The sequence below is a fragment of the Podarcis liolepis genome, assembly GCF_965112155.1.
Source record: "Podarcis liolepis genome assembly, chromosome: 9".
In the NCBI taxonomy this organism is placed as follows: Eukaryota; Metazoa; Chordata; class Lepidosauria; order Squamata; family Lacertidae; genus Podarcis; species Podarcis liolepis.
In genome coordinates this window covers 42,854,458-42,882,401 of record NC_139564.1, presented here as the reverse complement: position 1 = coordinate 42,882,401, position 27,944 = coordinate 42,854,458, and the positions used below count along the sequence as shown (strand labels likewise).

The window sequence follows — 27,944 nt, the reverse complement described above, 5'->3', positions numbered from 1 at the left end:
CGCTGGCTAGCGTGATCCTCTGTGAGCTAGGATCTTGAAGCAGCTCTGACACATGCGTTCAGTATGTATAGGCTACTGTGTATAGGCACATCACGCCAAACCTGAAAGTAACCTGGAAACATCATAAAGATGTCACCGAAATGTCACTAAAAGGGCATAATGGGAGTGTGGCAGGGGGCATAACAGGGTATTTGCAGGCTTTCTCAGTAGGTTTCAATTATACATGATTTCACCGATGTGCAGAGTCTCGGAATGTAACCCCCACATAAAAGGGGAGCTGCCTATACTAATTAATGAACTTGAGATGTTATTTTTTTCCCCTATTCTGACGTTGTGAGCTGATGATGATGATTTGGGCAAAGTATGATGTAGATAAAAAACTGTTATGTAACATAGATTAAAAGCCTTAAATGGTGGGGTATTAAATGATGTTTCATTAATATAAGGCATGATACAAAGAGTTTGGATGGAAAAATGAAGAGCTTCAGTAAATGTTACTGTAAGATAATATCCACAGGCATCTCATGCGTAAAGTAGTCCAACAGTTTAATTCTTTAATAAAACCTTTTTATTCAGCATTCAGTTTTCTAAATGTTAAGCCACATTGCAGAATCCTTTATTTTTCATGATCTGTCCAACAAAATGACTGAAACTGATGCTCAAACACTGTAAATTTAGGCTCTGTAAAATCCATGAAATCCAAGTATACATTATTAAAGTGTGGAATAATCCTGCAAATATTTTAAACTCTTTAAAAAAGGAATGAAAGTTTTGAATTAGAACTTCACTGAAGCCGGTGGTCTCTTGAGATCTCAGCTATTCCAGAGGTCTTATGTTGATCCTTGGCTTAGAATAGCTACTACTTTAAAAATAAATTTTTTATAAACTGACTCGCCCTCTCCTCCCACAAATAAATAACGTCCTTTATGTAAACTTTAGAAATAATACCTCAGATCAGAAGGTCTATTTTCCAAAATATCAAGTTGCACAAATGCATTAATACTGCCAAGTTTTATTCTTAGGTGTCTTATGGGAATATATCCCCTTCTTACAAAAATACAAAGTAGGTCAGTTGTGCTTAGTACTTCTAAATTTGCGCTTGTTTCTTCCAAGAGTTTGAATCTAGGATGAAAGGGACCTGTTTTGATCAATAAACAACAAGCAAAAATGATTTATTTATTTTTTTAATTGCCTTTGGGAATGTGCTGGGTAGGGTATTCACATTTGCAAACAGATTAAGAAGAGTGCATTTGTCTGTCTTGTCTTAGCAAGAAAATGTGTTGTAAATATAGTTCTAATCTATTGGATCTATGAAAGTAATTTATCACACAGGTTGTCCTTCTGCCATATTACTGTATAAATTCACCTACCAATTTTCAAATTACATTTTAAAGCGGTTCAAAAAAACACAAAAAAACACCCACAACATGCTATGTATGGACTTGGAATAGGTTGAAATTAAATTATGGAAGAGTGAAAATGCATAAGACAGAAATAGAATGTATTTGATACTGTATTATTTTGGATCTTTTAAAATGATATCAGAAGACTATAACTTCATGTTCTCCCATAGCCTCAGTATTCCATGAGACTCTCTAGTCATGAGTGTTGCATTCTACTTGTTTCTTTGACAGCAACTATATATCCATTGAGTATAGTGGTTTCCACATAAACTGTTATGCATGCACACTCACAAGTACATCTATATGAGTTGTCTAACCCTTTTGAGGAAGGGTGTAACCCTTTTGCAGGTGAATCAGTTGAGCACATGCTTTCTATGCAGAAGATTCCGTGTTTAATCCCTGACATCTTCAGTTAGGACTAGGAAAAACTCCTGTATGAAACTGTTGACAGTAGAAAACTAGCTACACCAGTGGGTTGACATGGGAAGCAGTGGCGTAGCGTGGGTTGTCAGCACCCGGGGCAAGGCAAGTAATTTGCGCCCCCTAACCCGTGGATTTGCGCCCCCTAACCCTAACCCCCAGATGTTGCGCCCGGTGCGGCCGACCCCCCCTGCACCCCCACGCTACGCCACTGATGGGAAGGCAGCTTCTACTGACTATCATTCTGAATCAGGGTGTTTTGTGTTTTGGCTTCCAGCAGATGGAGGACAAGACATTTTATGCCTCTTCTCCGAGGGTTGACATCCTACCACATGACAGTTTTATTTGGACTGTTATTGCTGCATTTGAGTGTCTTAGGTTTACTCTTCCCATTTTCTAAACTCGGTTTTCCTTCAGAATTTCACTGGCTGTAGAGTATAAAAGAGTTTAAATCCTCTGTGTTTCTTACAATCCATCTGCCTCTATGAAAGTTTCACTTGGATTCTCTTTCAACTTTACTTTTCTCCCTGGCAAGTTGACTTGATGTTTAAAGCTTGTGGGTGATGGACTGATATTCTTCTGGCTTTTTTTTAGTGATTAACGGAAATAATCAGACAAATTAACTCAGCATCAACTAGAACCTTTGAGCCTCAATCCCGCCCACAATTACTTGCACATAAGTCCCATTTATTGCAGTGGGAGTTACATGTCTGTATCTGTGTGCTGGATTACAGACTTTAATGTTTCAATAATAGATTCAAGATCTCAGGAAATGAGTCACAAAAGGAAATGCAATATCTACAGTGGCTAAAAAAAAAATATTTGCCTTCTAACCAAGCTGTTCTTTGGATAGCTGTCAATTGACTAACCATTCTTTTAGTCTGAAGTGTTTTGTATAACTCAAACCTATGCATTCTTCCTTATGCCAAGAGTAGTTGGCCCCAAAACAAATAACCAGTTTTTATGCTATAAATAAATGATTGCAATTTATCATTGACCCAATTATACTTGCCATTACAGGCAACGACTGATTAACGTGTGTCCGAATGACATGCAGTCGTGCACACATGCAAACCCAGAAGTCACTGAAAACATTGCTAAAAGGGGATGTGGGGTGTGCTTGTCAACTATATAAAATTATTTCAGGTAGAGCACCAGCAATTTACACAATGCTCTGCCAAGTTTCATAATCATAAAATGATAGGTCCCTGCTCTCAATGATCTTACAATCTAAAGCTGTCAGAAGGGGAAAGCAGCCCAGTTTATAGCTATTAAATCTGTGAACTTCTTCTATCTCTGCATACTTTCTCTTTTCAGAGTGACATAATACCAGTGGAATTTGGATGTTTATGCAGTGGCATTTCTTGACTGTGAGTGATGTAACATTCTATGAAGCATCGCAGCAGTTGCTGTTAGTATAGGTTTTAGTCACGTATACAGGTCTAGCCCACTGTGATTCAATACTTAGCAATAATGTAAAAAAAAAAAAAAAAGCTCCCTGTATAGAGGCTGTGAACTGCTCTGGATCGGTCTCCTCCAGAAATAAGTCTTGTGCAAAAAGTGATGCATTTCCAGCATAGAAACATTTTTGTTTACCATGGTTTTTACTGGCTACTGATGAGTTTTGAGGATATTTTTTTAACTCTGACTGTTTATCTTATTGTATTTTTTATTATTTTGATTGCATTATTTGTAAAACATGAGTTTTCAAACATAAGACCTTTAAATGAGACTGTGCCCTTTTAATTTTCAATCCTGCCTAAAATGTCAATTGCATGACCATTTCTATAGCTTTGCTTTTTTTAATATCATCAAGCCCTTCTTTGGACAGCTCAATTGCTTAATAGTGCTCAGACTTAAGGAAAACGGCATGATACTTGCATTATAGCCCTATCTTTTGTTCAGCCTGCAAATTGTTCCTTTGTAAGAAGCTTTTCTTGTCAGTAATCCCCAAACATTTATGTATTTGGCTATCAAGATAATACAAACTGCTGTTTAGATATCAAAGATTATGGGGAAAGTCTGCTGTTGTTTTTACAGCAGTGCCTTCATAAAGAGCTGCAGTGCTTTGTCAAAGTAGTAATTAAATTTACATCACTTGGCGCAGGTAAGAACAATTTATTCAGCTCTCCCCAGGTTCTTACTTATACCTTTTTAAAATAGTTGCTTAGTTGGAGCTATCCATTTTAAAAGCATGTTAAAATTAAGGCTGTGTGCATTAATTGGTTTAATTAATCATCTGAGCTTTGTTTTTATCCACTATTATCTCTCCCCACTTCTCCTTTTACACACACTCTTGTTTTTGCCACTGCTGTGATGACTAAGGGCTCATCCACACTTGAGTCCGGTCTATGTTTTATTCTGTTTGCTCCCTGCTTTGTGGGCACAGGTCAGAGAGGTTTTGATTGACATTTGTTACAATTTAGCGGTAAATAGCAGATTTTTCCCGGGGAAAGTGGTGGGGCAAACAAAAAGCATCTCAGTTCCTTGCCTTAGAAAGCACGGGACAAGCAGAAGTGTGGGCAAGCTCTAATTGTAGGCCACTTGGGACTTTGAATTGTGCTTTCTGACAGTACAAACTGGGTGCCTTAATCTCTGCCGCAATAGGTAGCTTTTCAGAGTACTGAATGGAAGCCTGCTATCTACTGTGCTCCATCAGCATCACTACTAGAGATATGGGACGCGGGTGGCACTGTGGTCTAAACCACTGAGCCTCTTGGGCTTGCCAATCAAAAGGTCAGCGGTTCAAATCCCCACTACAGAGTGAGCTCTCATTACTCTGTCCCAACTCCTGCCAACCTAGCAATTCGAAAGCACACAAGTAGATAAATAGGTACCGCTGCAGTGGGAAGGTAAATGGTATTTCCATGCGCTCTGGTTTCTGTCATGGTGATCTGGTGTGCCAGAAGTGGTTTAGTCATGCTGGCCACATGACCCAGAAAGTTGTCTGTGGAGAAACACCGGCTCCCTTGGCCTGAAAGTGAGATGAGAGCCACAATCCCATAGTCACCTTTGACTGGACTTAACTGTCCAGGGGTCCTTTACCTTTTTACCTTTCAGTAGAGATATAGTAGCTACAATTTCATCAGTGACCCAAGGAATCAATAGGGTTCCACTTCGTTGTAAAAAACTGCTAAGTGTGCTCTGGTTCCTTCATCGAAAAGAGACTTAGCTCCCAGGCTGCCTGCTCTACCTGCCATCTGGCTTGCTTGTCTCCAGACAACCAGCCATGACATTAGCTTTGGTTTAGGGTCCGAGCTGGTTCAAGACTTAAAGACTCACCTGGCACCAACCTTGATGCCATTTTGGCACCTGCCAAATGTGATTTTATTCTCCTGTGCCTTTTAAACTTCTCCAGTTCTTATCAGTTTTAGCCTCACCATTCATGTTTTTGTGCTACTTTTATATGTTATATTGGTGACCTGCTTTGTTGTATGTATTTTTGTTTTGTTTTTATTGTTGCCTTGAGCTGCCTAGCTATTGAGGACTATATATAAATGCCTTAAATCAACGATTTATTGGCAGTGGCATTGAACCTACATGTCTCAATTTCTTCCTCTTGGCATATGTTGGGGTACTAAGCTCTGACCACTACATCAGAACTGCTCAGATTTTAAAAGTCTTTCTCAGTTTTTCACAAATTGTTGTTCCCAATCTGTGATTTCATCCAGTTCTGAGATGAATGTAACAGCTGAGAAATGGTTTCTTGCCAATTTGTTGCCAGTTTACATAATGGTGTACTCATTTCCACATGGAATGAAATTGAGTTTGTGATTTGTTTGAAAGTGGTACATTTTGCTACCATAATTTAAGGTTGTGATTAATGAGTATCAGGGTCAAACTATCTATTACATTAAATGCATGGTGTACAACACTGTCAGCATTTTTTAATTTTAAAAAGTTAATATTTAGTATGCCCCCTCATTTTCCGAATACTTAATAACAACAATAATAACAGTAATAATAATTTTATTGTTTATACCCCACCCATCTGGCAGGGTTTTCCCAGCCACTCTAGGCAGCTTCCAGCAAAATATCAAAAATAACAAAATGTCAGACATTAGAAACTCCCCTGAACAGGGCTGCCTTCAGACATGATCTAAAAGTTGTATAATTCTTTATCTCCCTGTCATCTGATGGGAGGGCATTCCACAGGGAGGGTGACACTGCTGAGAAGGCCCTCTGCCTGGTTCCCTGTAACTTTATTTCTCACAGTGAGGGAACTGCCAGAAGATGCTCAAAGTGGATCTCAATGTGCAGACTGAATGATGGAGGTGGAGATGCACCTTCAGGTATATTGGGCTGAGGCTAGGCGTTTAGGGCTTTAAAGGTCAGTACCAACACTTTGAATTGTGCCCGGAAACGTACTGGGAGCCAATGAAGATCCTTTAGGACTGCTGTTATATTGTCTCGGTGGCCACTCCCACTCACCAGTCTAGCTGACACATTTTGGATTAGTTGTAGTTTCCGAGTCACCTTCAAAGGTAGTCCCACAGAGACCTCATTGCAGTAATCCAAGTGGGAGATAACTAGAACATGCACCACTCTGGCGAGACAGTCCATGGCTAGGAGCTGGTAGACAGCTGCTCTGGAAACAGAATTGACCTGTGCCTCCGTAGACTGCTGTGAATCCAAAATGACTCCCAGGTTCCGCACCTGGTCCTGCAGGGACACAGGTACCCCATTCCACCCCCTGTCTCCCAAGAAAAGTACTTCTGTCTTGACAGAATTCAACCTCAATCTGTTAGCCACCTTCCATGCTCCAACTGCCTCCAGGCACTCACACAGGAGATTCACTGCCTTCACTGGTTCTGATTTAAAGGAGAGATAGAGCTGGGTATCATCTGCATACTGGTGGACACCCAGCCCAACCCCCCCCCCCCCGATGATCTCTCCCAGTGGCTTCATGTAGATGTTAAAAAGCATGGGGGAGGGGGGAGCCGGAGCCATGAGGCACCCCACAAGTGAGAGCCCTGGGGTCTGAACACTCATCAGAGAGCCAGTGTGGTGTAGTGGTTAAGAGCGGTAGACTCGTAATCTAGGAACCTGGGTTCACGTCTCCGCTCTTCCACATGCAGCTGCTGGGTGACCTTGGGCTAGTCACACTTCTTGAGAAGTCTCTCAGCCCAACTCACCTCACAGAGTGTTTGTTGTGGGGGAGGAAGGGAAAGGAGAATGTTAGCCGCTTTGAGACTCCTTCGGGTAGTGATAAAGCGGGATATCGAATCCAAACTCTTCTTCTCTTCTTCATCCCTCAACACTACTTTCTGGACATGACCCAGGAGGAAGGAGAGGATTGCCTGCAGCTCTTCCATGTATAGCAGTGTCCCCAGCTCCCAACTCCTCTAGATGGTCCAGAAAGATGTAATGGTCGATGGTATCAAAGGCTGCTGAGAGATCCAGCAGGACCAGGAAACAGCTTTCACCTATGTCCCTAACCTGCCAGAGATCACCAACCAGCGTGCCCAAGACAGTTTCAGTGCCATGATGAGGCCTGAATCCCGACTCGAAAGGATCCAAATGATCCACATCCTCCAGGCGTACCTGGAGTTGTTCAGCAACCATCTAAATCACCTTGCACAATAATAGAAGATGCTTAACCCTTCTATAACCTCCCCATTTCCTGTTTTGATGTTTGAGGGCATGGAGGAAAGACATGTTCTGTGTAGAAGTATACTGTTCTAAAACCCGTCACATTTATGTCTGTTTTCTTTATATAATAGAACTTTAAATATGAATTTATTTTGAACATAAGACAGAAAGTCCAGAACCATCTATCTTTCCATTTCACACAAGAATACACTTAGAAAGTAATGATATACATGATTGCTTTTGAGAAAGTAGGGAATATGACTGTAACGTCAAAGAACTCTTATTGCCATAAAAATACTCTTAACAATCTGATCCCATTATGAGCTTTCTCTTTTTAGTTAATCCCATACCATGCATACTTTTATATACACCCATCATATATAAATAGTCTCAGGAGATAGTCTGAAGTCACAGAAAGAAACTGTCTTCCTGAAACTAAGCAGGTCTGGGTGCAGTCAATGTCCGGGTGAGTCTTTGAAACATGTAGACGCTGCCTTGGGTTTCATAATGGAATAAATGGGGGGAGATATAAATGTAATAACATTAATTAATATCCCCCACTCTTCACCTTTTTACTAAATTGAAAAGTTACCCTTCCTTGTAGGAGAGTTACTCCAGGTCTCCAATCATTTTGCTCTCCATTTCTGTGCCATTTCCAGCTCTGCAATATCGTTTTTGTGACCTGACAACCAGAACTGTGCACAGTACTCAAAGTGTGGCCACACCATTAGGTTGTATAAAGACATTGAAAAAATGGAAGTTTTATTTTTGACCCCTTTCCTAAGGATCCCTAGCAAGGATTATTGAATTTTCTCTTTTTGCAGCTTCTTTGGGTTTATAATTGCTGTCACAGTAAGCATCTTCTCTAGGAGGAAATGGGTGTAATATCATTGCACCAATATTCTGCGGTCCAATTATTTTCTTTACTCTGTTAGCCTTTTCCCTTCAGATAGCAGAGAGTCAATTACAATAATAAATGAAGCCCAAAAAGAAGTCTAGCAACACGGTACATTGTGATGTCTCCATATGGTGCAATAATTCTGAATACTTGCCCGCCTGTGATCTGTTGTATGCTTTCCAATCCAAGCATAGTAATGATTTATAGAATTCGGCCTCAAGAATTTGACAATTCTACCCCAAGCAGGACATTTAACAATTTGTTCTGTATATGCAATGAATTGCATCCAGTGGTGTCTTTCAGCTGACACTAAGGCTTCTGTCGGTGGAATGAGAAGGGAATAAATTTTCGGCAATTCTCTCTCCTTTCTCCCCCAGCCACATCCCACTAGCTTAGTTTTATTACCCAAGTGTTTTTGTCTTGGCTGCAATGTGTCCTTCAATTCTGATAATGCCTCTTGCTTGTCCGAATTGAGGAGAGAGGGGTGTGCAAGTGTTTACAGAGACTCTACTGTACAAACATAAAATTTACTTTTGTTGCTTTGCCAACTTTTGCTTCTGGCCTTGGCCACCAGTGCCATGAGACCCTCAGAAAGTTGTCCTTAACAGAATGCAGGTATTGGGCTGAAAAACATCCCCCATCCCAGTGTACTGTATAAAAGACTTTGGGTTTACACTTGTGTACTGGCAGCTGATGCCTCATACACATAGGAATAATAATTAGCCTGCTAAATTTAGAAGAGATAAAATGTTCCTTCCATGTACAGTAAATGCCAATACATTTGGCACCTAGATAATGTAAAATCTACTACTACCACTGAACAGTTAATTGATCATAATAGTGACTTGTTGTCAATTGTATATTGATAGTCCACGACCCATTTCACTGCTGTTTTATCATCCTCACCTGTTGGCACACCACCTAATTTTATTTATCCCTTCAGAGATCTTAAATCAGATATAATGTTCCTGCTTTGCTCCTCTCTCATTCTCATAGTAAGGGAGAATCTGGCAAAGCAATTAGGAAAATACAAAGCAACAAATAAACACATTTGAGCTCAGGATCAAAATATTTGTTTTGTAGGTGGGAGGGTGATGGAAGGCAGGCACACCAACTGGGCTATGGGGCTGAAGCCTCCACAGCCCCCCCCCCCATGTCTGCTGAGATGGGACTAACCCCCCGCTCAATCTTGAGGGGGCAGAGGAAGCCTGGCAGGAAGTCGTCCTGACATGGCGTGGCCTGATGGGATGTCAAACCAGGCCTGGTCAGTCTCTCCTGAATCAACAGTGATGTCAGCCCCCCAATGTTGGGTGCAACTCAGTTCCTGTGGTGGAAATACTATTGGAAATACTATTTCAAAAAGGACTCATGCTCATTTGTTACTATAAAAGCCCATATCACAGGGATGTTGGAAAGACATATGCAGCTCATTCCTCCAATAAGCACAATAGTTGGAAAGCCTTCATGACCCTTGTGTCCATCAAAACTCATCTTTTCATTTGACAGAACACTGGAAGGCTGCATATTATGCTTTGTAACAGACTAATGTTGCAATGGGTATGGTATAGGTAATGCAAAGTGAGAAACTGGCATCAGCTACATGTTCCAATGTGTAAGTGGACATGGCATCAGGTGAACGGTGGAGACAGTGGCTATACATTTTTTTACCTTTGCAATGTTAGTAGGCATTCTTATTAAGACTATCCACAGCCAGTAAAACAGAATTCAAGCCATGTGTGCCCTGCATATTGTTATGCAATATGTAAAGACATATTGTTCCATGATTAAATTATATCCAATTTATGTAAGCTGCTGATTGTGAATTATCTAGTGTATAGTGCAAGTGAATGTATGTGTGACTATGATTACTAGATAAAATTGATATAATCTGCCTGGACGTTGTTTACCATTAGTCATAGAAAATTAATATCAGAATGGATATGATCCTTCTGTTTGTTTGAATAGTACAATGACCTTTCTGAATATTGTACAAATGAGTTACACTTTGTCTAATTGCAGCAAAGGCACTTAGAAGGTGTATTTGCATGTTGTATGAACTACTCTATTAACCACTGACTAATGGCTGGTTTACAGTTTTAATTGTTGCTTGTCTGTATTGGTTATTGTACTGCAAGCATTTTGTGCATATAAGGCTATGTCACTGCTCAGCTGTTTGATGGCCACCCAAAAGCATCAATGTTTGTTTTTTTTTCAATGGAATGACTGCTGCTATTTGTTGGCATGTTTCAGCATGCTCTTCCACAGCACAGAGCTGATAGACCTCCTGCTAATGGGCAGGTGGGAGAACTGTCTTGATTTGATAGCTTGTGCAAACTCATTGTACGGCTTTGATGAAGAAGCTTATAGTGGATAGTGAAGAAAAGCAGTTCTCAGAAATCCAGGGGAGACCCAATTGTGTCTCCTCCTGGAGTACGAAAAGTCATTCATTTTCCATACAGCATAATAATATAGATTATGATGATGAATTTTGAAAATGAATCTTGAAGGAGTCAATCACCACACCAGATGACACTGAATGCAGCCAGTGGCATCTGTTGAAGATGTTTGCTTGTCAACATTACTGGCAGCAATAGATGCAGATGACCAAGCTAGCATAGGAAATCACTGAGAAAGGAGTGCAAACATGCTGGGAATGTGGTCTGGGAAAGCACACCATTGTTTGAGACTCTGTTCTGCCATGTGATGCCCCAAACCTTCCTGATTCAGTGTATACTTTAAGTGTGTAGTCATCAGTGCTGATGTGTGGAGGGCTGGCTCAGTTCTGAACCTGCATGTTGATCTTTGTCAGGCTGATGGTGTGGCCAAACCCCCTATGGGCTTGGACAAAATGGTTAATGTGTCTCTGTAGAGCTTCCTTGGCGTGCACTGTCCATTAAAATCCAGATATATACTCATTTGTTTTAGGAGAAATACATTTGAGCATACAGTTATATGGAATATAACAACTCTGGCATAATTAATATGGATGTGCTGCTGAAAGTATGTGATAGAAAAACTACTCATGTTAGCAAATAAGAAATCCACAGCAGTTTCTCTCTGTTTTTGTAGTTACAGTTGAAAATCAGTTTTCTCTCAATTTTTTTATGTCTGCTATCTCAATGTTTATGGTAGTGAGTTACACATGGTGAGGAAGTATTTAAGCATGCACTGTGCCTACAAGATAAATTGTTGTAAAGCAATATGTGTACATGAATACTTAAGTGTAGGTGGGTTCCCACGAGGCAAGACACAGTGATAACAGCAAGGACCTTTATTGAACTAACAGAACTGGACAACAGGGGCAAAGCAACTGCTTATATACATTTCTGAAAGCCTGGGCCACTCCCACTCCTACTCCCAACGTGATTGGCTGTCTAAACTTCTAAGCAGCAAATCATGACTCAGAGTTTAAGGGCCAATGGCAGAGGCCCACATCCTGAAATGTTCTGTGATTGGATATCTTGTATCGAATCAGAACACAGGAGCTCAGAATCGTTAGTCCAGACTCAAGCTCAGGCAAACACAGACCACTGAATACATAACAAATACTGACAGATTCTTAGTTTGCATCATCTGAGTTGCGCCAGGGATGTGGGGGTGTGAATCAAACATTCTGAGTGTATGTCCTGATTGCCCACATCTCTAGTTACCTCATACATGCTTATAGTATTCCTTAACAATGAGTATGTGTTATGTGTTGAAGAATTTAGCTGCTCAGGAAAATCAAATAGAAATATAGCCATATAACAAAATATTCCCGGGGAATTTGAAGATATGCTTTTGTGTTTTTCATACCTCTTGAAATAATTGATAGTGCTTTACTTTTTTTTTTTAAGCGAGTGCAAATAGAATTTATGGTTACAGTACACTGAATAGAATAACTGCATCTGCAGTATATCATCATATTTACTTGTGTCATGCTATGCAATCTGCAGTATATAATTCCACTAGGTCTCTCTTAGCCCTCTCCTCGGTGGTGTTATTTTGAGGATTCATTAATCCATACTGATCTGTTCTGTAGATAGACTCTCTCTCTCTCTCTCTCTCTCTCCTCCCACCTCTCTCTCACACACAGAGATTCTAGTAATATAGTCTCCCCATTGGTGCCACTAAAAAAAAATAGTACGGCAAATAAGAGACTTTCAAAACTCCCAGGGTTTGTTGCTGGATTTAAACTATTTATCAGCTTGCACAAATGAGCCGCATAGAGAGCTATAGTAAGGGAGAATAATACAGAAAACCTAGTGTGCATACGAATGTGTTGCACATGCAGAACAAGACCCCCTGGATCTCATCTCTTGTTTGAGCAGGTCAAAGTTCCTTTTCCTAACTAAGATTGACTTTCTGGGAATGAGGGCTAAACTGAACACAGCAGAAGGCTTTTAATCCCCTGTAAGTATGCTGATGTAGGAGTCAATATAGGCTGACTACTTTACCTTAACTAATCTGAGCTAATTAACCTTGAATAAAATAGTATGTAGGCCAGAATTCAGAAGTCTCAAAGAGTTTAATAGATTGCATGACAGCCAATTCTACAAACACAAACACACACACACACTCCTCAGCAGAATGAGGTCCCCTTGGTTCTTATTTTTTTCTACCACGTGTCATTCATGCAATAATAGTGAACTAGCAATGCATTTATACTGAACCATCCTCATATTGTTCTACAATGCTTTCCCAATGTTACCACATTACTGTCATCTCAAGCAACACCCTTGCACTATAGCACAACAAAAGCAGGACACCCCTATCCCCAAACATGAAAAGCTACAACATTTCAGTAGGATGCTATGGGTAAGCAATGATTGGAAACATAACAGCATGTTAGCCCCCCCCCTTTCTTTTGCAGGTATGAACAGTAGTGAAAGCAGGATTTCCCCTGAGTACAAATGATCAAGAATGCACAATAAAAAGAAGGGCTTCTGGAGGGATCCTGCCGATACTTTAAATGAGATGCTCATATAACTTTTATTGGTATAGATGGTGTTGTGTTTCCAATGGTTGAACTTAAAAAAATGTTATGATGCATGCGTGAGGACTGGGGAAAGAGCCTGTGAGGTTTGGGGACTGAATCCCAGGATGAGCCCTTCTTTGAAGGTCCACAACTGGGCACTGCCCCTCAGGATGTTAAACCCAATTTCCGAGACAGCACCTAAAATCTGAGAACATGACAGTCCTAAAGAATTTCACTCAGTTGTGGCTTGTTACACTCTTTGGAATTTCCAATGAAGAAGGCTTGAGTAGCAGGAAAGGAGAACAGAACTGCTTTTGCAGGACTTTGATCCTTTAAATGAAGCATGTGGAGAACCTCTCTTCAGTGGTCTGATGCGATATGAATTATTTCCTTGTGTAGGTCCCGATACATATTTAAGACTCCAGCCCTGCATCCAGTTACTGTATATATGCTACTCCAATGAAATGAATGGACTTTGGCCTTGGTTCTTATTTACATCCAGTCCAAGTGATGGCGCCACTGCCTCCTTAGTCTCAATGGAAAGAAGGATAGGGACAAAATTAGAGTCAGTTAATTCTGTTTGTCATTGGCTCAGGCTCCGCCTGCTGTTTGGGCTCCACCCCACCATGCTCAATAGGAACAAGCCGCCGCTAATCAACAACACCATTAAATGTCATTAAGTGAATCTTAAAACAGATTTTCATGTACCATGGCTGGGTCCTTTTTCTCCTCTCCACTTAGGACATAGGTCTTCCCCCACCAAAATAATTTTCCCCTGACTCCTGAGTACTTGAATTGTCCAAAAGCAATTTTCATTGACAGGAAAATTGCTGAAATTATCACGCTGAGTAAGTTTGCTTTCCAAAACAATTTCTTGCAAATTCCAGGGGTGGCATTCGACTAACTTTTCCTCTGATAGACATTATTGAAATTAATGGATGTAACTAATATTCATTTCAATGGGTCTACTCTGAGTAAAGGTTAGTTGATGACCACCCCAGTATTCTGCCCCCTTATTCTTGTGTAGTAATAGATGGATATGGAGTAGACGATGCCAGTTTCCAGAATTTGTTTCTTCATTGTTTTTTATTATTTCTGAGCCACTTTGTGTATGACAGTAACCCTCAGGTGATGATGACATACAATCTGATGGCATTTTCTTATTTTTCTCTTCAGGATACATGAATCATGATGCTCACCTTGGATCGTGTGAAAACAAGTACTGTGGTTTGGGTAGGCACTGTGTTGTTAACAGAGGAACAGGGCAAGCAGAGTGTGTCTGCATGGAGCACTGCAAGCCTCACTTCAAGCCTGTGTGTGGTTCAGATGGTGAATTCTATGAAAACCACTGTGAAGTACACCGAGCTGCCTGCCTGAAAAAGCAAAAGATTACCATCGTTCACAATGAAGACTGCTTCTTCAAAGGTAAGCGCGTTTGGACAATGCCTTGAAGACTCTAGCCAGCTGCATATTTTGAAGTTAATTCAGCTGGAGCGCTGATAAAATTCTGCACGGTGTATTGTGAAGCAATGGTAGGAAAACTTAATCTGACAAAACTCTCTTCCCCTAGATATGTGTCTCAGCTACGCCCAGTTTTCTCTGTGTCTTTTCTGAGAAGCCTTGGAATATAGATCAAGCGTGGCTTTTGACACTGTTGTAACCAAGATTCCTATGACCTTGGTTTGAAGAGGTGAATAAAACTGTGATAAAGTAAAGCAGTTCCAGAGTTTAATGGAGAAATATGTAACCACTGCAGAGGCTGCATGTGTATAGCTTCCTGCTAGAAGCCTAATCTTTGAGTTACCATTCTATCTTGCCTTGTTGTCTAAAGCTTTTGTATTATTTTAAGATCCTGGCTTCTATCTTGTTTGTCACTGCTGTTTTGATTCTGCTTTTCACTCTTTTTATCTGTCGGGACAAATATTAATGTTTATTTTGATAATTTTTTAAAATTTTGTTTCATGTGATTGTGAGAAGTCTTGGGGGCTTTTGAAGTCACAGGGCAATACAACACAAAACTAATGGGTGCTGAAAATTCAGAAAATGAGAGCCCATGCCAATTTTACAGTGACTGAACTTCTCAGTCAGGTCCATTTCTGAGGCCTAATTTATGTGCAGATTTTTACAATAGGGTTGCTATTCTCTGATACTGGTTTGAGAAGTACCCATGAAATCCAAGCATGTATGTGATGCAGAACGTAAGTTCTTTCCAACTGAGGAGCCATATTTTTTAGAAGATGTGTGTCTTTAACTCATACAATTAAGCCCTCTTCATATACACTTCACCATGAATACAATGTTGCTCATTAAAATGCCTTCAAGAATTATAATAAATTCATCTCACGTTGATCAAATGCATACGGAGTTACCGGTTAGGTTTTGCTTAAATCTTGACCATTGATTTATGCCTTTCTGCTTAGTTCATTTCCCCCTAACTTGGTTCTGGAAGTGCTGTATCCATTCCAACTGCTCTGTTAAGAGATGTGTGCTCTGTAGACAATGGAGTTTAATTATAGGCATGATCCTGCACTTTGATTGCATTTTAAGCCCGTGTACATTTTAGTGCATATCCATAGAGTGAGAGACATAAGCTGGTATTTTTAAGTGATCTTTAAGTTCCCCCACTGTGAGCACAAAGAAATGATTAATCTAACAATAACTGTTAGAGGTGGCAAGGCCCCCTTTTTCCATGCAGAAAACACACACACAGGAGCATTTCATACAGAACATAAGGCACAGCTTTTATATTCAGTTTATTTCTGGCAAGCCTAATGCCAAGGAAGAAGTTAAAGTTATGGATACAATTTCAGTTCTGTTAGTACATAATGGAGCCTTTTAAATTTGAGGTCTACAAGATGTTTTATAAGAGTCTGCTTGCATTGGAATAAAATCCAGCCTTCATTTTTAATATGAATGCAATACAAATGAGGCAATTTTGTTTTGTTTTGTTGGCTCATCTCTGCGGTGTAATAGAAATGCAGTGACCATTGCACTGCATTTTCTCCATTCCATAATTGCTGCCCTGCTAATAACTTTTGCATTTGGGGGAGCCTATAGTAATTTCAGTTTAAGTTTAGCATAACAGTTGACTGACTCGACTTGTGGAGGTCACGCAACAAAGGAAGTGAAGTAGATGCTGATGGGATGGCATTTTGGGAAGAATGCATAATTATTGGAAGGGTGAAAGGTGTGGGAGCTGAAATTAGACTAGCGGTTCTGCATTATATTGAAGGATGGTCTCATATGTGACAACCAGAACAATTAAACTCAGGAACACTTGTACATGTTGTTAATGTGCATTTACATTCTGCTCGATGTAACTTTTTCATTTAACTCCTTTGCTGCAAATAGCTGAGATTCACAGACCAGAGTGCCTGCCTGTCAGAATTTAAGTTGAGTTCTGCTTTCTCAGACCAAAGATCTGTCTTGTACAGCATCTTGTTTCTTGTTTATCTTCTGATACTGGAGGAAACATTTAACCATCCTGGATAAGAACCATTTATCCTCTACAGAGTATGCTTTCTCACCCTCCCATCAAGCTACCTGTGGGAGTTCCTCATGCATGCAAATTTACTAGTGAACCAGTAATTTGCCCTGACCACTAATGGACACTGTTATTGGGAAAGAAATTATACTGATGAAATTTTGCATGCTTGATGTCTACCTCTCCTTATAAAAAGGTAAAGGATGCCTGACATTAAGTCCAGTTGCGAACGACTCTGGGGTTGCGGCGCTCATCTCACTTTACTGGCCGAGGGAGCCAACGTTTGTCCGCAGACAGTTTTTCTGGGTCATGTGGGCAGCATAACTAAGCTGCTTCTGGTGAAATCAGAGCAGCGCACAGAAACGCCGTTTACCTTCCCGCTGGAGTGGTACCTATTTATCTACTTGCACTTTGACGTGCTTTCAAACCGCTAGGTTGGTAGGAGCTGAGACCGAGCAACGAGAGCTCACCCCGTCACAGGGATTCAAAATGCTGACCTTCTCATCGGCAAGCCCTAGGCTCAGTGGTTTAGACCACAGTGCCACCCGCGTCCCACCTCTCCTTATACCCTCCTTTAAAAATACAACAGGATGTTTTGACATGTGACAGTCAGATGGCTAATGGCTCCTCCAGATGACCTCTTTATTGTGTTTTCTTCCTGATTTCATTCAAAAAAAGCTTACAAGGAGGTTAGAGCATGTCTGATCTTTATTGAACATTTGTTCTACTTTGCTTGCAGGATGGTTATACAACAATGAACATTCATCCTGATTTGCTTGCAGGGTGTTTATGTATATATTCTGGTTAATCATTCATTTATCCCATCCTTTTCTATGCATTTCCCCATCACTGTTCTAACTGCAAAAAAGTTTTTTGTTTTTTAATAAAGTAGATTTGTTGTGCCAGGACAACAGCATGTTCTACTTCACTTTAATTGTGGAAACCTAAATTTCCAGTTTGCATTTGAATCCCTCCCACAAAGTAGTGGTACCCTAAGCAAAAGGAACATCACAGTTTGTTCTTTAGTAGTATTGACCCAATTTGTCTGCACATATCAATTGGAATCTCAGAAATGGCAGGTTAGCTATCGGCTATAGTAGTTCATAATTATAAGAATGTTCATTATGCCTATCAAAATGTATTTTTTTCATAGAGCTTGAACAGAATCTGATTTGGATCATGACATTTTGCAGCATTATTATGCTGGATGGATTATAATATCAGACTGTAAAATACTCTTAATTTAAATATTATGGGCAGTATTCAACAGAGAAATTCCATTACTGTAAAGAGTTATGGCTTGCAGTGAAACTTCCCCTCCCTTTCTTTACCCCCTGCACCCTGTTAGTCTCTTTTGGGGGTTCTCCTAACCCTCTGGAGCAGATTTGGGGCAGGGTTCAGGGGTGTGCCAGGACAAGATACAGTGAAAGGAAATTCTGTTGCACAGATATCTTGGGATACCGTATTTGAAACCACTGTATACTAGAATTTAAAAGGGATGCGGGTGGTGCTGTGGTCTAAACCACTGAGCCTCTTGGGCTTGCTGATCAGAAGGTAAGCAGTTTTACCTTTACATTAGAATTTAAGCAGAAAAAAATGGTTTATCTGGAGTCATACTACGCCTTCTAAAGCTATGTAAGTACTACTTTTCAGAGATTATCATATTTCCAGTTTTAACTGTTACAGAGAACTTTAGCCAACACTTTCTGCCTGTCAGGAAAGCGCTTTTGCATTGGCCCTATGGCAGGCCACCAGTCAGGCTTAACAATGTACATAAAAGAGGAGCACAAATGTGTCTGGCATCTGTTCCTGTATGTTGATAAAGTATGCACAGATATGGCCATAGGGAATTTAATTTGGAAACTTTCTTCCCGCTCATTATTTTGTCACTTTCTTTCTTCTACCCTACCCCCCCTCCAAAAATAAAGGAAGTGACTCTTCCCCTCACTTGTAAAAGCACACAAATTGTGTGTCTGAGGCAGGGGAAAAGGATAAATTGCCTCCTTGTCTTTCCCTGGTGTCTGACCTGAATTCTTCCTGTGCAGACTCAGCTCAATGAGGAACTCAGTCACAGACCACATCTATCAAGATAAGGGAGATTCTAAACCAGCTAGGTCTTCTTGATTGTTCTTTGCTGTTGTACAACATATTTTCTTCTACTTTTTCCTGGCTTGTAGATCAGTGGGAGGACATGAACCATGAGCTAATCTAGTGATGAGTTTGTTAGATGCTGCCAACCATATGTGTACATTTCAATATGCTGTCCTGTTTCATTTCATGGTGGAAAGCTGAAGCGTGTTCCTGAAAAAAAAAGTAAACTACACAAAATACATAAAACCACAGTTTTCATATCTCAGCTAAGAGAGATGAAGCGTTTCAGCCTGTTTAGTGCTCTCTCCCTTCATTCCATACTGCAGGTACATTGGTAAATCTCTCTGTGTGTTTTTTGTTCTGTAATTGTTTATTTACTCTCAATATTTTGTAATGCTGTCATCAGAATTTCAGGGGAGGAAGTAACATTCAGTAACTGAAGAGCAGAGACAGGTTTTTGTGGTGTCCTCATTAGCAAGTAAACTTAGAGAACAGAATGTGTTATATAGTAAGTTCCAGGGACACTGTTTTGGTACTTTTGCAAATGCTTCTCATTGCTAGGCTTTTCCTATGGAGATATGAAATGGGATTCTGTTTTCATTGACCACCACAATAGTGGTGGCAGGTAGATAGTGACTAGCTCAATGTCACTCAGTGGTGTTCCTGGCTGAATGGGGATTTGAACCCTAGTCTCCCAAGTCCTAGTCCAGCACTTTAACCACTACACCATGCTGGTAGTGTGTAGGGATGTCTAGACAAATGAATCACAAAGCTTCTGCATTTTTTGAGTTAACTGGAACGACAGATCTTTGAGTGTGTTCAGAAGCCACCTTGGCCATTACTTCAGCTGGTTTTCAGCCATCTCCTTCTGCCCAGCACTGTTGCAGGCTGGTCAAGTGAGAGAACAGAGAAGTGTTTGATGACAGTAATAAACAACATGCTGTTGATTGGTGCCAACGTGCCATTAACAACCCGCTGTGGGTGGCGATTGCAAATGATTTAGAAAATGTTCCACTCTGATTCTGACAGTGTCCTTAACTGTATGCCCTGTCAGCATGAACGGATGGCTAGCTTCTGCATTCAGAAGCTCAGAATTGTCCTTTATCTTGGGAACTGAACTTCTTTTCTGTGTAACAATAAACTGTGAAAGTGGGCAGTGATGTCATCAGGCATTGCACTCCAAACACATTGTGCAGTAACTAGGAGGAAATTCATGGCTGGCAATTAAAGAGACTTCATGTTGTCACTCAAGGTGTGTGAATTGCACAGTCTGTAGCCCTGCTGATTCATGTCCTTATTGTGAAAATTGTACACACTTTTTTTGTTTTGTTTTTTTGCCATCTGCCTAGGGCCTGCCCCTCTAAAGTAGCGTTGGAAACACAAATTATAAAAAGATTTCATGTCCTCTGTTCCCCTAGATGATGCAGACATTGTGACAAAGATTTTCTAATAAATAGGCTTATATATGTATGTTATGCTTCTTCCCTGCAGAGAAGAGTAAGTGAGAACAGAAACAGAAGTTCACAGAGACCAAGTCCAACTCAAATACTGTGGGAGGGGTGTCTGCCACCATGAAGGAAGCATGCCCATTCTTTAAAAAGCCCCTCCCAGGACCCTGAGCTGTTTGATAACTACTGTCCAGTCATAAATATCCTTTTCTTGGGCAACACGATTAAAGGTGTTTCCTTATGCAGACAAGTTGTGCAGTTTTGTGCAGAATCTACATGACATTGTTGGCATCAAACTGCCAACCCTTATTCCCTCCCCCAATATTTCCCTCCGTTTAATCCAGGTTTACCCTTTCCCGGGAAAATCCAGTAAGTATAACGACAACATCTTGTTGGCAATAACTCAGTGACTCTTTTGCAAATTAAGCCCCCTATCTGGAAGCACCTAGAGAGAGTGGGAACTGACTGACTGAATATAAGTATGAATATAATGGATTTTCTAGACCAGGTTATCCCAAACCTTGGTCTCCAGCTGTTTTGGACTACAACTTCCATCATCCCTAGCTAACTGGACCACTGGTCCCATCTCAGCTTCAGGCCTGGTTCTGGCACCAAAGCAGCCTGGGTTGCCCTGATTGTTGACCTTTATGGGGAAAACTACCTTGTTGACTCTTCTTGACCACTTGCCAGTCTTTGATACCATTAATCATGGTATCTTGCTGCTTGCTGGATTGATACTGGGAGGTACCAAGTTGTAGTGGTTATGCTCCTATCATTGGGGAAGAGTATTTGGACAGAGGCGTTTTCAGTATGTTGATGATATGCAGTTCTATCTCGCAATTCCTTCTGAATCAGGAGAAGCTGTTCATGAGCTAGACTGGTGTCTGAAGGCAGAGACTGGCTGGCTGTAGTACAGTAAGCTGAATCCTGATAAGATGGTGGAGGTACTGTGGATATGTGGCTCTTGAGTCCCGGAATTAGGCATGTGACCTCTTCTAGATGGGGTTGCATTCCCCATCAGGTATGTAGCTTGGCATTGGTTTTAATTCAATGATTTTAAAAATTATGTGTATGCTGCTCTGGACTCCTGTGAGAAAAATGGTAGGAATATATATACTCATAGCTGGTAACTTTTCCCTTTTCTTGTGAGGAATCCTATTCGGAATAAGGGAATTTCCCTTTTAAAAAGGGAAACGTTGACTGCTATGTATACTGACTCCCAAATATAAGGTTATCAGGTTATCTAGCAACTGAATTGCAACATTATTCTCAAGTCACTGTAACTAGAACAAACCCAAGAAACAAAATGAAAGGACATCACTCCTGGCGGGAAGAATTTTTCTCTCTCTTGTTTTCTTTGGTTATATCCTGTCACACATGGCAAATGAGAACTTTCAATGCAGTGAAAGTATTTTCATGCCTCATTTCATTGCCTTGAAGATTTTGTAATGATTTGAAGAGGATGACTGAGTAGGCATGGCAGTGGGAATCTTCAGGGTTGGCAGGTGACAGGGAGAGTGGTGGCAGCTGTACAAAGTAGCAGGTGCCAGGACAGTAGACAGGAAGCAGGACAGATGGTGACACGTATAGGGTGGCAAATATGTATATTAATAGTTGCCTTCAAAGGAATTCTGCATAATGATGTTGCATGGTAAAGCAAGAGTAACATAGCCTAAATGTGAATATGTGCAGTCTTACTATTTTGTAAAATGCACCTGACGTCAGTTTCTTAACTATAGGGACTTTGGTCACATAATTATAGTGATATGTAATTATAGTTATATGTACACATTATGCCTGATTTATGCTCACATGCTTCAGATGATGTTTTAAAATGGTTTGGAAATAAGGGAATTTCCTTTTCATGTTACTCTCATAGTAGACATATAGTTTAAAATATCAGAAAGCAGTAAGTAGGGGGTGTATTTCTTTCTTTATTTGCTTTAAGCTGTTGAGTCTTTGACAGGGCATCTTATCTCTCTTACACGACAGAAAAGATGCACACAAGTAGTTGCTTTGGAGACTGTAAATTATAGATTAGTATGCAGACAATATATGAAGCTACAAAAAAGATCACACAAGGTCAGATTGCCTCAAATATAATGAATGGGAAAGGAACAACATCCATACAAAAATATGAATATTTCTGAAAGTAATCTGAACAGTGGCTGGTAAGAAATATTTGTACAATAATAAATAGCAAAAATGCTCCGTGTAGTTCTGTGTTAAAAGATGTTACACTTTGCTAAAGGATGATACTTCTGTAGCTAAAAAAGGATAATGTTGTACCTTGACCTTTAATGTGTCAGTATTTTGAAGGAACCAAATTAAATTTAGTCTGTGACTGGCAGTTAATTTAAATATAAAATCTTAGAGTTTCATGAGTGGATTTCCACTCATATGTTGGGGCACTCTTGGATCTTGGCTACCTGTTCCACTTTAAACCTCAAATCCGCTCTAGAACATTGGCAACTTTCTGGAGCAATCTCCAGAGATTTCAGAGGAAGGAAGATTTTGAAAAATTACCTCCCACACTTCAGTTCAATTAATTTAATTTCATTTAGGCAGTTTTGCTGGATCTATGCTCCTTCAATTATGAAACAGGGCCTTCCTAATATGTACAGAAGGGGTCCTGTGAATTTGGTTTCTAAATGTCAAGCAGGTAAACAAGTAGAGGAGATTGCAACATGCAAGGTGTTGTCAGTGCAACATGGAGCGATGGAGAATGGAACTCCTAACTCAGTCAAAATTCTTACGTTATAACAAAATGGGTTGGAAATCTCTAGATCAAAATATTAGGAAGCATAAGCTTATTCCACATACCCCATTCCTCATAAATAAAGATCCTTTTATCTCACTCAACAAGGGTATTCAAATTGATAAACTAAAGACCCCAAGCTGAAAGCTGGTACTCAAGTGACCAAGCAGATGTGATGATTTCTGGAAAATCTGAAAGCAGATAATTATTGTGCTTCAAACTTAAGATATGAACTCTACCACAAAATGGTATCTTAGGAGCAAAGTTAGGTTGTGCATAGAATAAAACGGATAGTTGTGGGAGTTTTCTCTCTCCCTTCACACACTGAAACCAGTCTCAGATAGCAGAGGGGATTATTATTATCTTTATTTGAAAATAAGTTCTGAAGCAGCATCCCAGAAAGTAAGTCTTAAAACTGAATAAATAAATAAAAATCAGGGGAAACAAAACAGAGTGGTGTGTGAAATCCACCTTCACACCATTTACAAACGCTTTGATTTGGGGGTAAGGGGGTATGCAGTGGCAGGCAGGGCAGTTTCAGTGATTGCTTGTTGGTACTGTAATAACTCCACAGATACCCAATATAATGTAGATTGGCTTCTTTTGGTTCCTGCCAAATAGGGATGTAAGAAAAGATCATTTTCTTTCCATCTTGTATTTGTCACACCCAGCAATGTTTCAGTTCCACTGTAGTTGGTCTTCTGCCTAAATCTACACTATTCATCTCACTATCCATCATGGCAAAATTATATTACTTACATAAGTTATATAACTGATTACATTGTCATTATGTTATTTCACCCCATTCATTTCAATGCAAGGAAATACAATGCAGATGGTGAAGAAATGTCTGTAGGAAAGTAACATAGGGTGCCGCCTTATAGTGAATCAGATCATTTTTCTAACTAGCTTGGTATTATCTGACTGGCCAGTTTTCAGACAGGGGACATTCCAAGCCCTACATGAGAATTCCATGGATTGAATCTGGGACGTTTTGCATGCAAAGCAGATGTACTACTACTAATCTGTGATGCTGAGCTGTGATACTTTATCTTTAAAATTTTTGTTGTGATCCACATATATGTCAACTGTTTATCAGTTACTCCTTAATCATTTCCAGTTCCCTTTGCTAATCACACATTAATCTTCTACTTGCTTTGAAGTCTGGTGTGCCCATTGTTCTTGTTTCATTTTTAATAGAAGCTCTCTTTATTATGCCTTGTATCTGGATAAAAGACAGCATGATCCTTACTGAAGGTTGAATAGACATGACTACTCTATATTCAATGCCTTTAGTGTTTTGATCATTGTAATGGATTTTTATTATTATAACACAAATGCATACTTTGCTTCTCAGTGGTTGGTAGCTGAACTGCTGAATAGGGATAGAAAAAAGTGGACATGCATTTCTTTGTAGAGACAAATTCTGTTTGGGCTCCAGTGGACAAATATTGGCCAAATGCATTAATTTAAACCATCTTTGTTTGTACTTCTCAAGAAAACATTATGAGCAGTCACCATAACAAGCCTTGTGAGGGATAGGGGAAAGGTGTCCCTTATATACAGAGGTGCCTTGCAAGACGAAATTAATCCGTTCCGCGAGTCTCTTCGTCTTGCGGAGCACGGCTATTAGCGGCTTAGCGGCTATTAGCGGCTTAGCGGCTTTAAGAAAAAGGAAACAAACTCGCAAGAACTCGCAAGACGTTTCATATTGCGAAGCAAGCCCATAGGGAAATTCGTCTTGTGGAACGACTCAAAAGACGGAAAACTCTTTCGTCTTCCGCGTTTTTCGTCTTGCGAGGCATTCGTCTTGCGAAGTACCACTGTATTTTCTGTTCCCCAAACTCAACCCAACCCCCCACCACGAGAAGCCTGAATAACATTACAAGGAACCTATTTTAGGCGGTCTTGAAATATGAACAGACAAATGTTTCTTACAATATAGCCTATTGTGGCAGGACCCAGTTGTAAACTATATAATAATAAAAGATACGAAAAGTAAATCACTCCTTATCTTTCAATATCATTGCTTAGGGATGCCCAAACTGACCTCATAATAAGGCACAATTTACTCACCAAGTTACAAATCTAACAGATAAACTCAAATGAAAGTTCATGGCTGTTGTATGAGAATTTGAAGTATCTTTCATTTTTCTGCACATCTGTAACACTAAATGAATCTTGGAAGCATCACATGAGTAACGTGGGGTTTTGCTGCTTCTTGTATCACATCATCATGCAGCATGATGCATGCTTCTATGAATGACTGTTGTCACATTGAAGACTTTCTGCAAGCTGAAGTGTACTTTTAGGGTTCTAAGAGAAGCATCTGAATTGCTTGAATATTGTGGTATAGCGCAGTGAACCTCCATGGTTCTTTCTGAATTCTTTACATGCTTTCAAATCTATTGCTCACTGAATATTTGAAGACACAGGAACACTCCTATTATTTAATTCTGCTGAAGGTAACAGGACTAAACTGGCTTAAATAACTCAAGATTTAACTGGCATTTGAATGCTAGGTTCATAAAGGGCAAGAATGTTAACTCTCTTTGGATTTATGGCCCCTTGTGTTATATGACGAATAAGAAGGAAATGCCATCTGACTGCAAATCAGTCACATTTCTCTTTTATTAATCTTCATTTCAAGTTCAGCTGTTGTTGAAGGCTAGGAAAACATTTCTCAAGATAATGTTCTTTGCAAATGTGTCCCAGCCTTTTCTCTTGAAGTCTGTATTTAATGAAATTGATAACAAATTGGGCCAATAAGGAGAACTAATTAGATCCACAGGCTTTCTGTTCTTCTATAATGATAACATTGATTTAATTTGAAGCTGTTGAAAGCACATAAGAGAAACAGATGAAACAAAAAATATTGCACTATAACTAGATTAAAAAAGGGTGCCCCAGGAAATAAAAGTGATTCAGACAGCACCTTGTGAAACCTTCATTCACCATAGTTTGGGTTTGGACTTTTTTTTGTTTTGTATTCATCTTTATTAATGTCCTAGCAATTAAGTTTCAAACAGTATATTTGCTTTTTAAAAAAAAAAAATGAAAATGTAAAAAAAACCCACTTTGTTTCTCTGGAAGCTGGAGCAGGTGGCAGAAATATTTAGAGACCAGGATTTTGATTGTCTAGAGGGTGAAAACACACAAACATTTTTGTGTGAAAATCTGCTGATGTCAGCCTAAAGCAGCAGGGTACTTGTTTCCGATCTGTTAAGAGCTTATGGTGTGTCTGCTTTTGTTGTTGAATGTGAATGTTGTTGAAAATGTTTAATAGGTAGGGAGTGGGGGGAAGCAAAACTAATGAATAATGGAACACAGATTGCTCATATTCCTATACATTTAATAGGTTCCAAAGCTCCCCCCCCCCGCCACTGTGCTCACCTGTTGCTGATGTGAACCTAAATTATACCTATTAGAGATTATACAATCAAAACATAGTTATACCTATTAAGCTGGCAGAACATTGGCTTCCTTGGTTGTATGGATTATAAAAGCCTTAGTACAGAAACTTACAGTATTCGGTAGCACTTTGTCTGATGCACAGAAAACAAAACAGGTCAGTGAACTCTAGATATGTGAATAAATGACAGGCAATGGTGGCTGCTGCTCATTGGGATTGGGAGACAGGGAGACAAACCATAGCTAATGACTGGCAGAGCCACCCAACTGACTGGCTGTAAATATTGCCCCCTCTGCTTTGATCTTCCTGCTGAGGAAGGAACTACATTTGCATATATTGCAAAACACCAAAGCCTTTTCCCCTCTAAGCTACTTCCATTGAAGAGCTAATGAATGCAGGAGTGGGGCAGAGGGACAGATCAAATCCAGCTGGGGACCATATTCAAACCACAGACTGGTGGGTCCCCCTAACTGCACAAAATGGTATGCACTCTGTATGCCTTTGAACTGTGTCAAGAAACTGCCCTTGATGCAAATGTGTGACCAGGGCAACATTCTTCAGAGTATATTACTTTAATTTGTTGATTTTTAAAAATCTATCCTGGTGGCTGATTCAGTTCTGCACCAAATATACCTCCTAATTACCTATAAAGTCTTGTAGCCAGATTACTTCAAGGACAGCTTTCTCCCACATGAAACTATCAACATACTGCATTCACCACCTTCAGTGTGCTCTGTACTTCACTGCTTTAAGAGGACTGTTTGGTGGAGGCAGATGACATTTTCAAATGTGATGCCAAAGTTGCAGAACTGCTTGGTTCTTTCCTTAATGGTCTTCTGACAGATAGCAAAGCCACGTTTACTTCACAAAGACTGGTGTGCCTAAATTGCTGCTGCTGACACCACCACATATGGCTTTGTAAATTTTTTGTAGCTCTCTCTTTTTATAGTTTTAATGCATTTTGTATTATGCATTTTATTGTTTTGTTTTTATAGGGCTGTGTATGGACCCACTGATCTGATGTGCAAACCTGAATTGGACCCAATTTGGTCTAGACCAATCCAGTCCTAATCCAGCCCACACTCCCCCTGATTGTTTGTATTTTATAGCCCCGGAAAAAGAAACCTTTGGAAATCCCATTGGCTTAAATTAGAAAACCAAAATGGAGATAATATTCTTGGTTTTTTTCACATAGCATCATGAAATATGCAGGCATGCTAGCCCCTAGGGAGGTGATCAACCCTGGTAGTGCTAGGCGTTTTCATGCTAGATACCTTAACATGTTTTAAAATTCAAATGTTGGTATTCACACATAGGAGCATGAAATTTAATTACATGGTAGTGCTCGAAGAGGGGATTAAACCTGCCAATTTGCAGACAGGTAGCTTTAGGAGTGTGTGTGTGCTAACTACTTTAATGTTCTTTTCCCCCCTTCAAAAATACTTTTTTAAAAAACTGATGTATATGATATTACACTGTAT

General features: G+C 39.9%; 1 protein-coding gene across 4 annotated transcripts in view; it reads left to right on the top strand.

The window, feature by feature from the left end:
* The window catches only part of FSTL5 (follistatin like 5), a 322,690-nt gene that overhangs the window by 105,891 nt on the left and 188,855 nt on the right, over positions 1 to 27,944 (top strand). For all 4 annotated transcript variants that reach the window (XM_083520282.1, XM_083520280.1, XM_083520281.1 and 1 more), the window contains exon 4: positions 14,447 to 14,695. In XM_083520282.1, the coding sequence (XP_083376408.1) occupies positions 14,447 to 14,695 (249 nt within the window). The remainder of the gene's footprint in view (positions 1 to 14,446; positions 14,696 to 27,944) is intronic.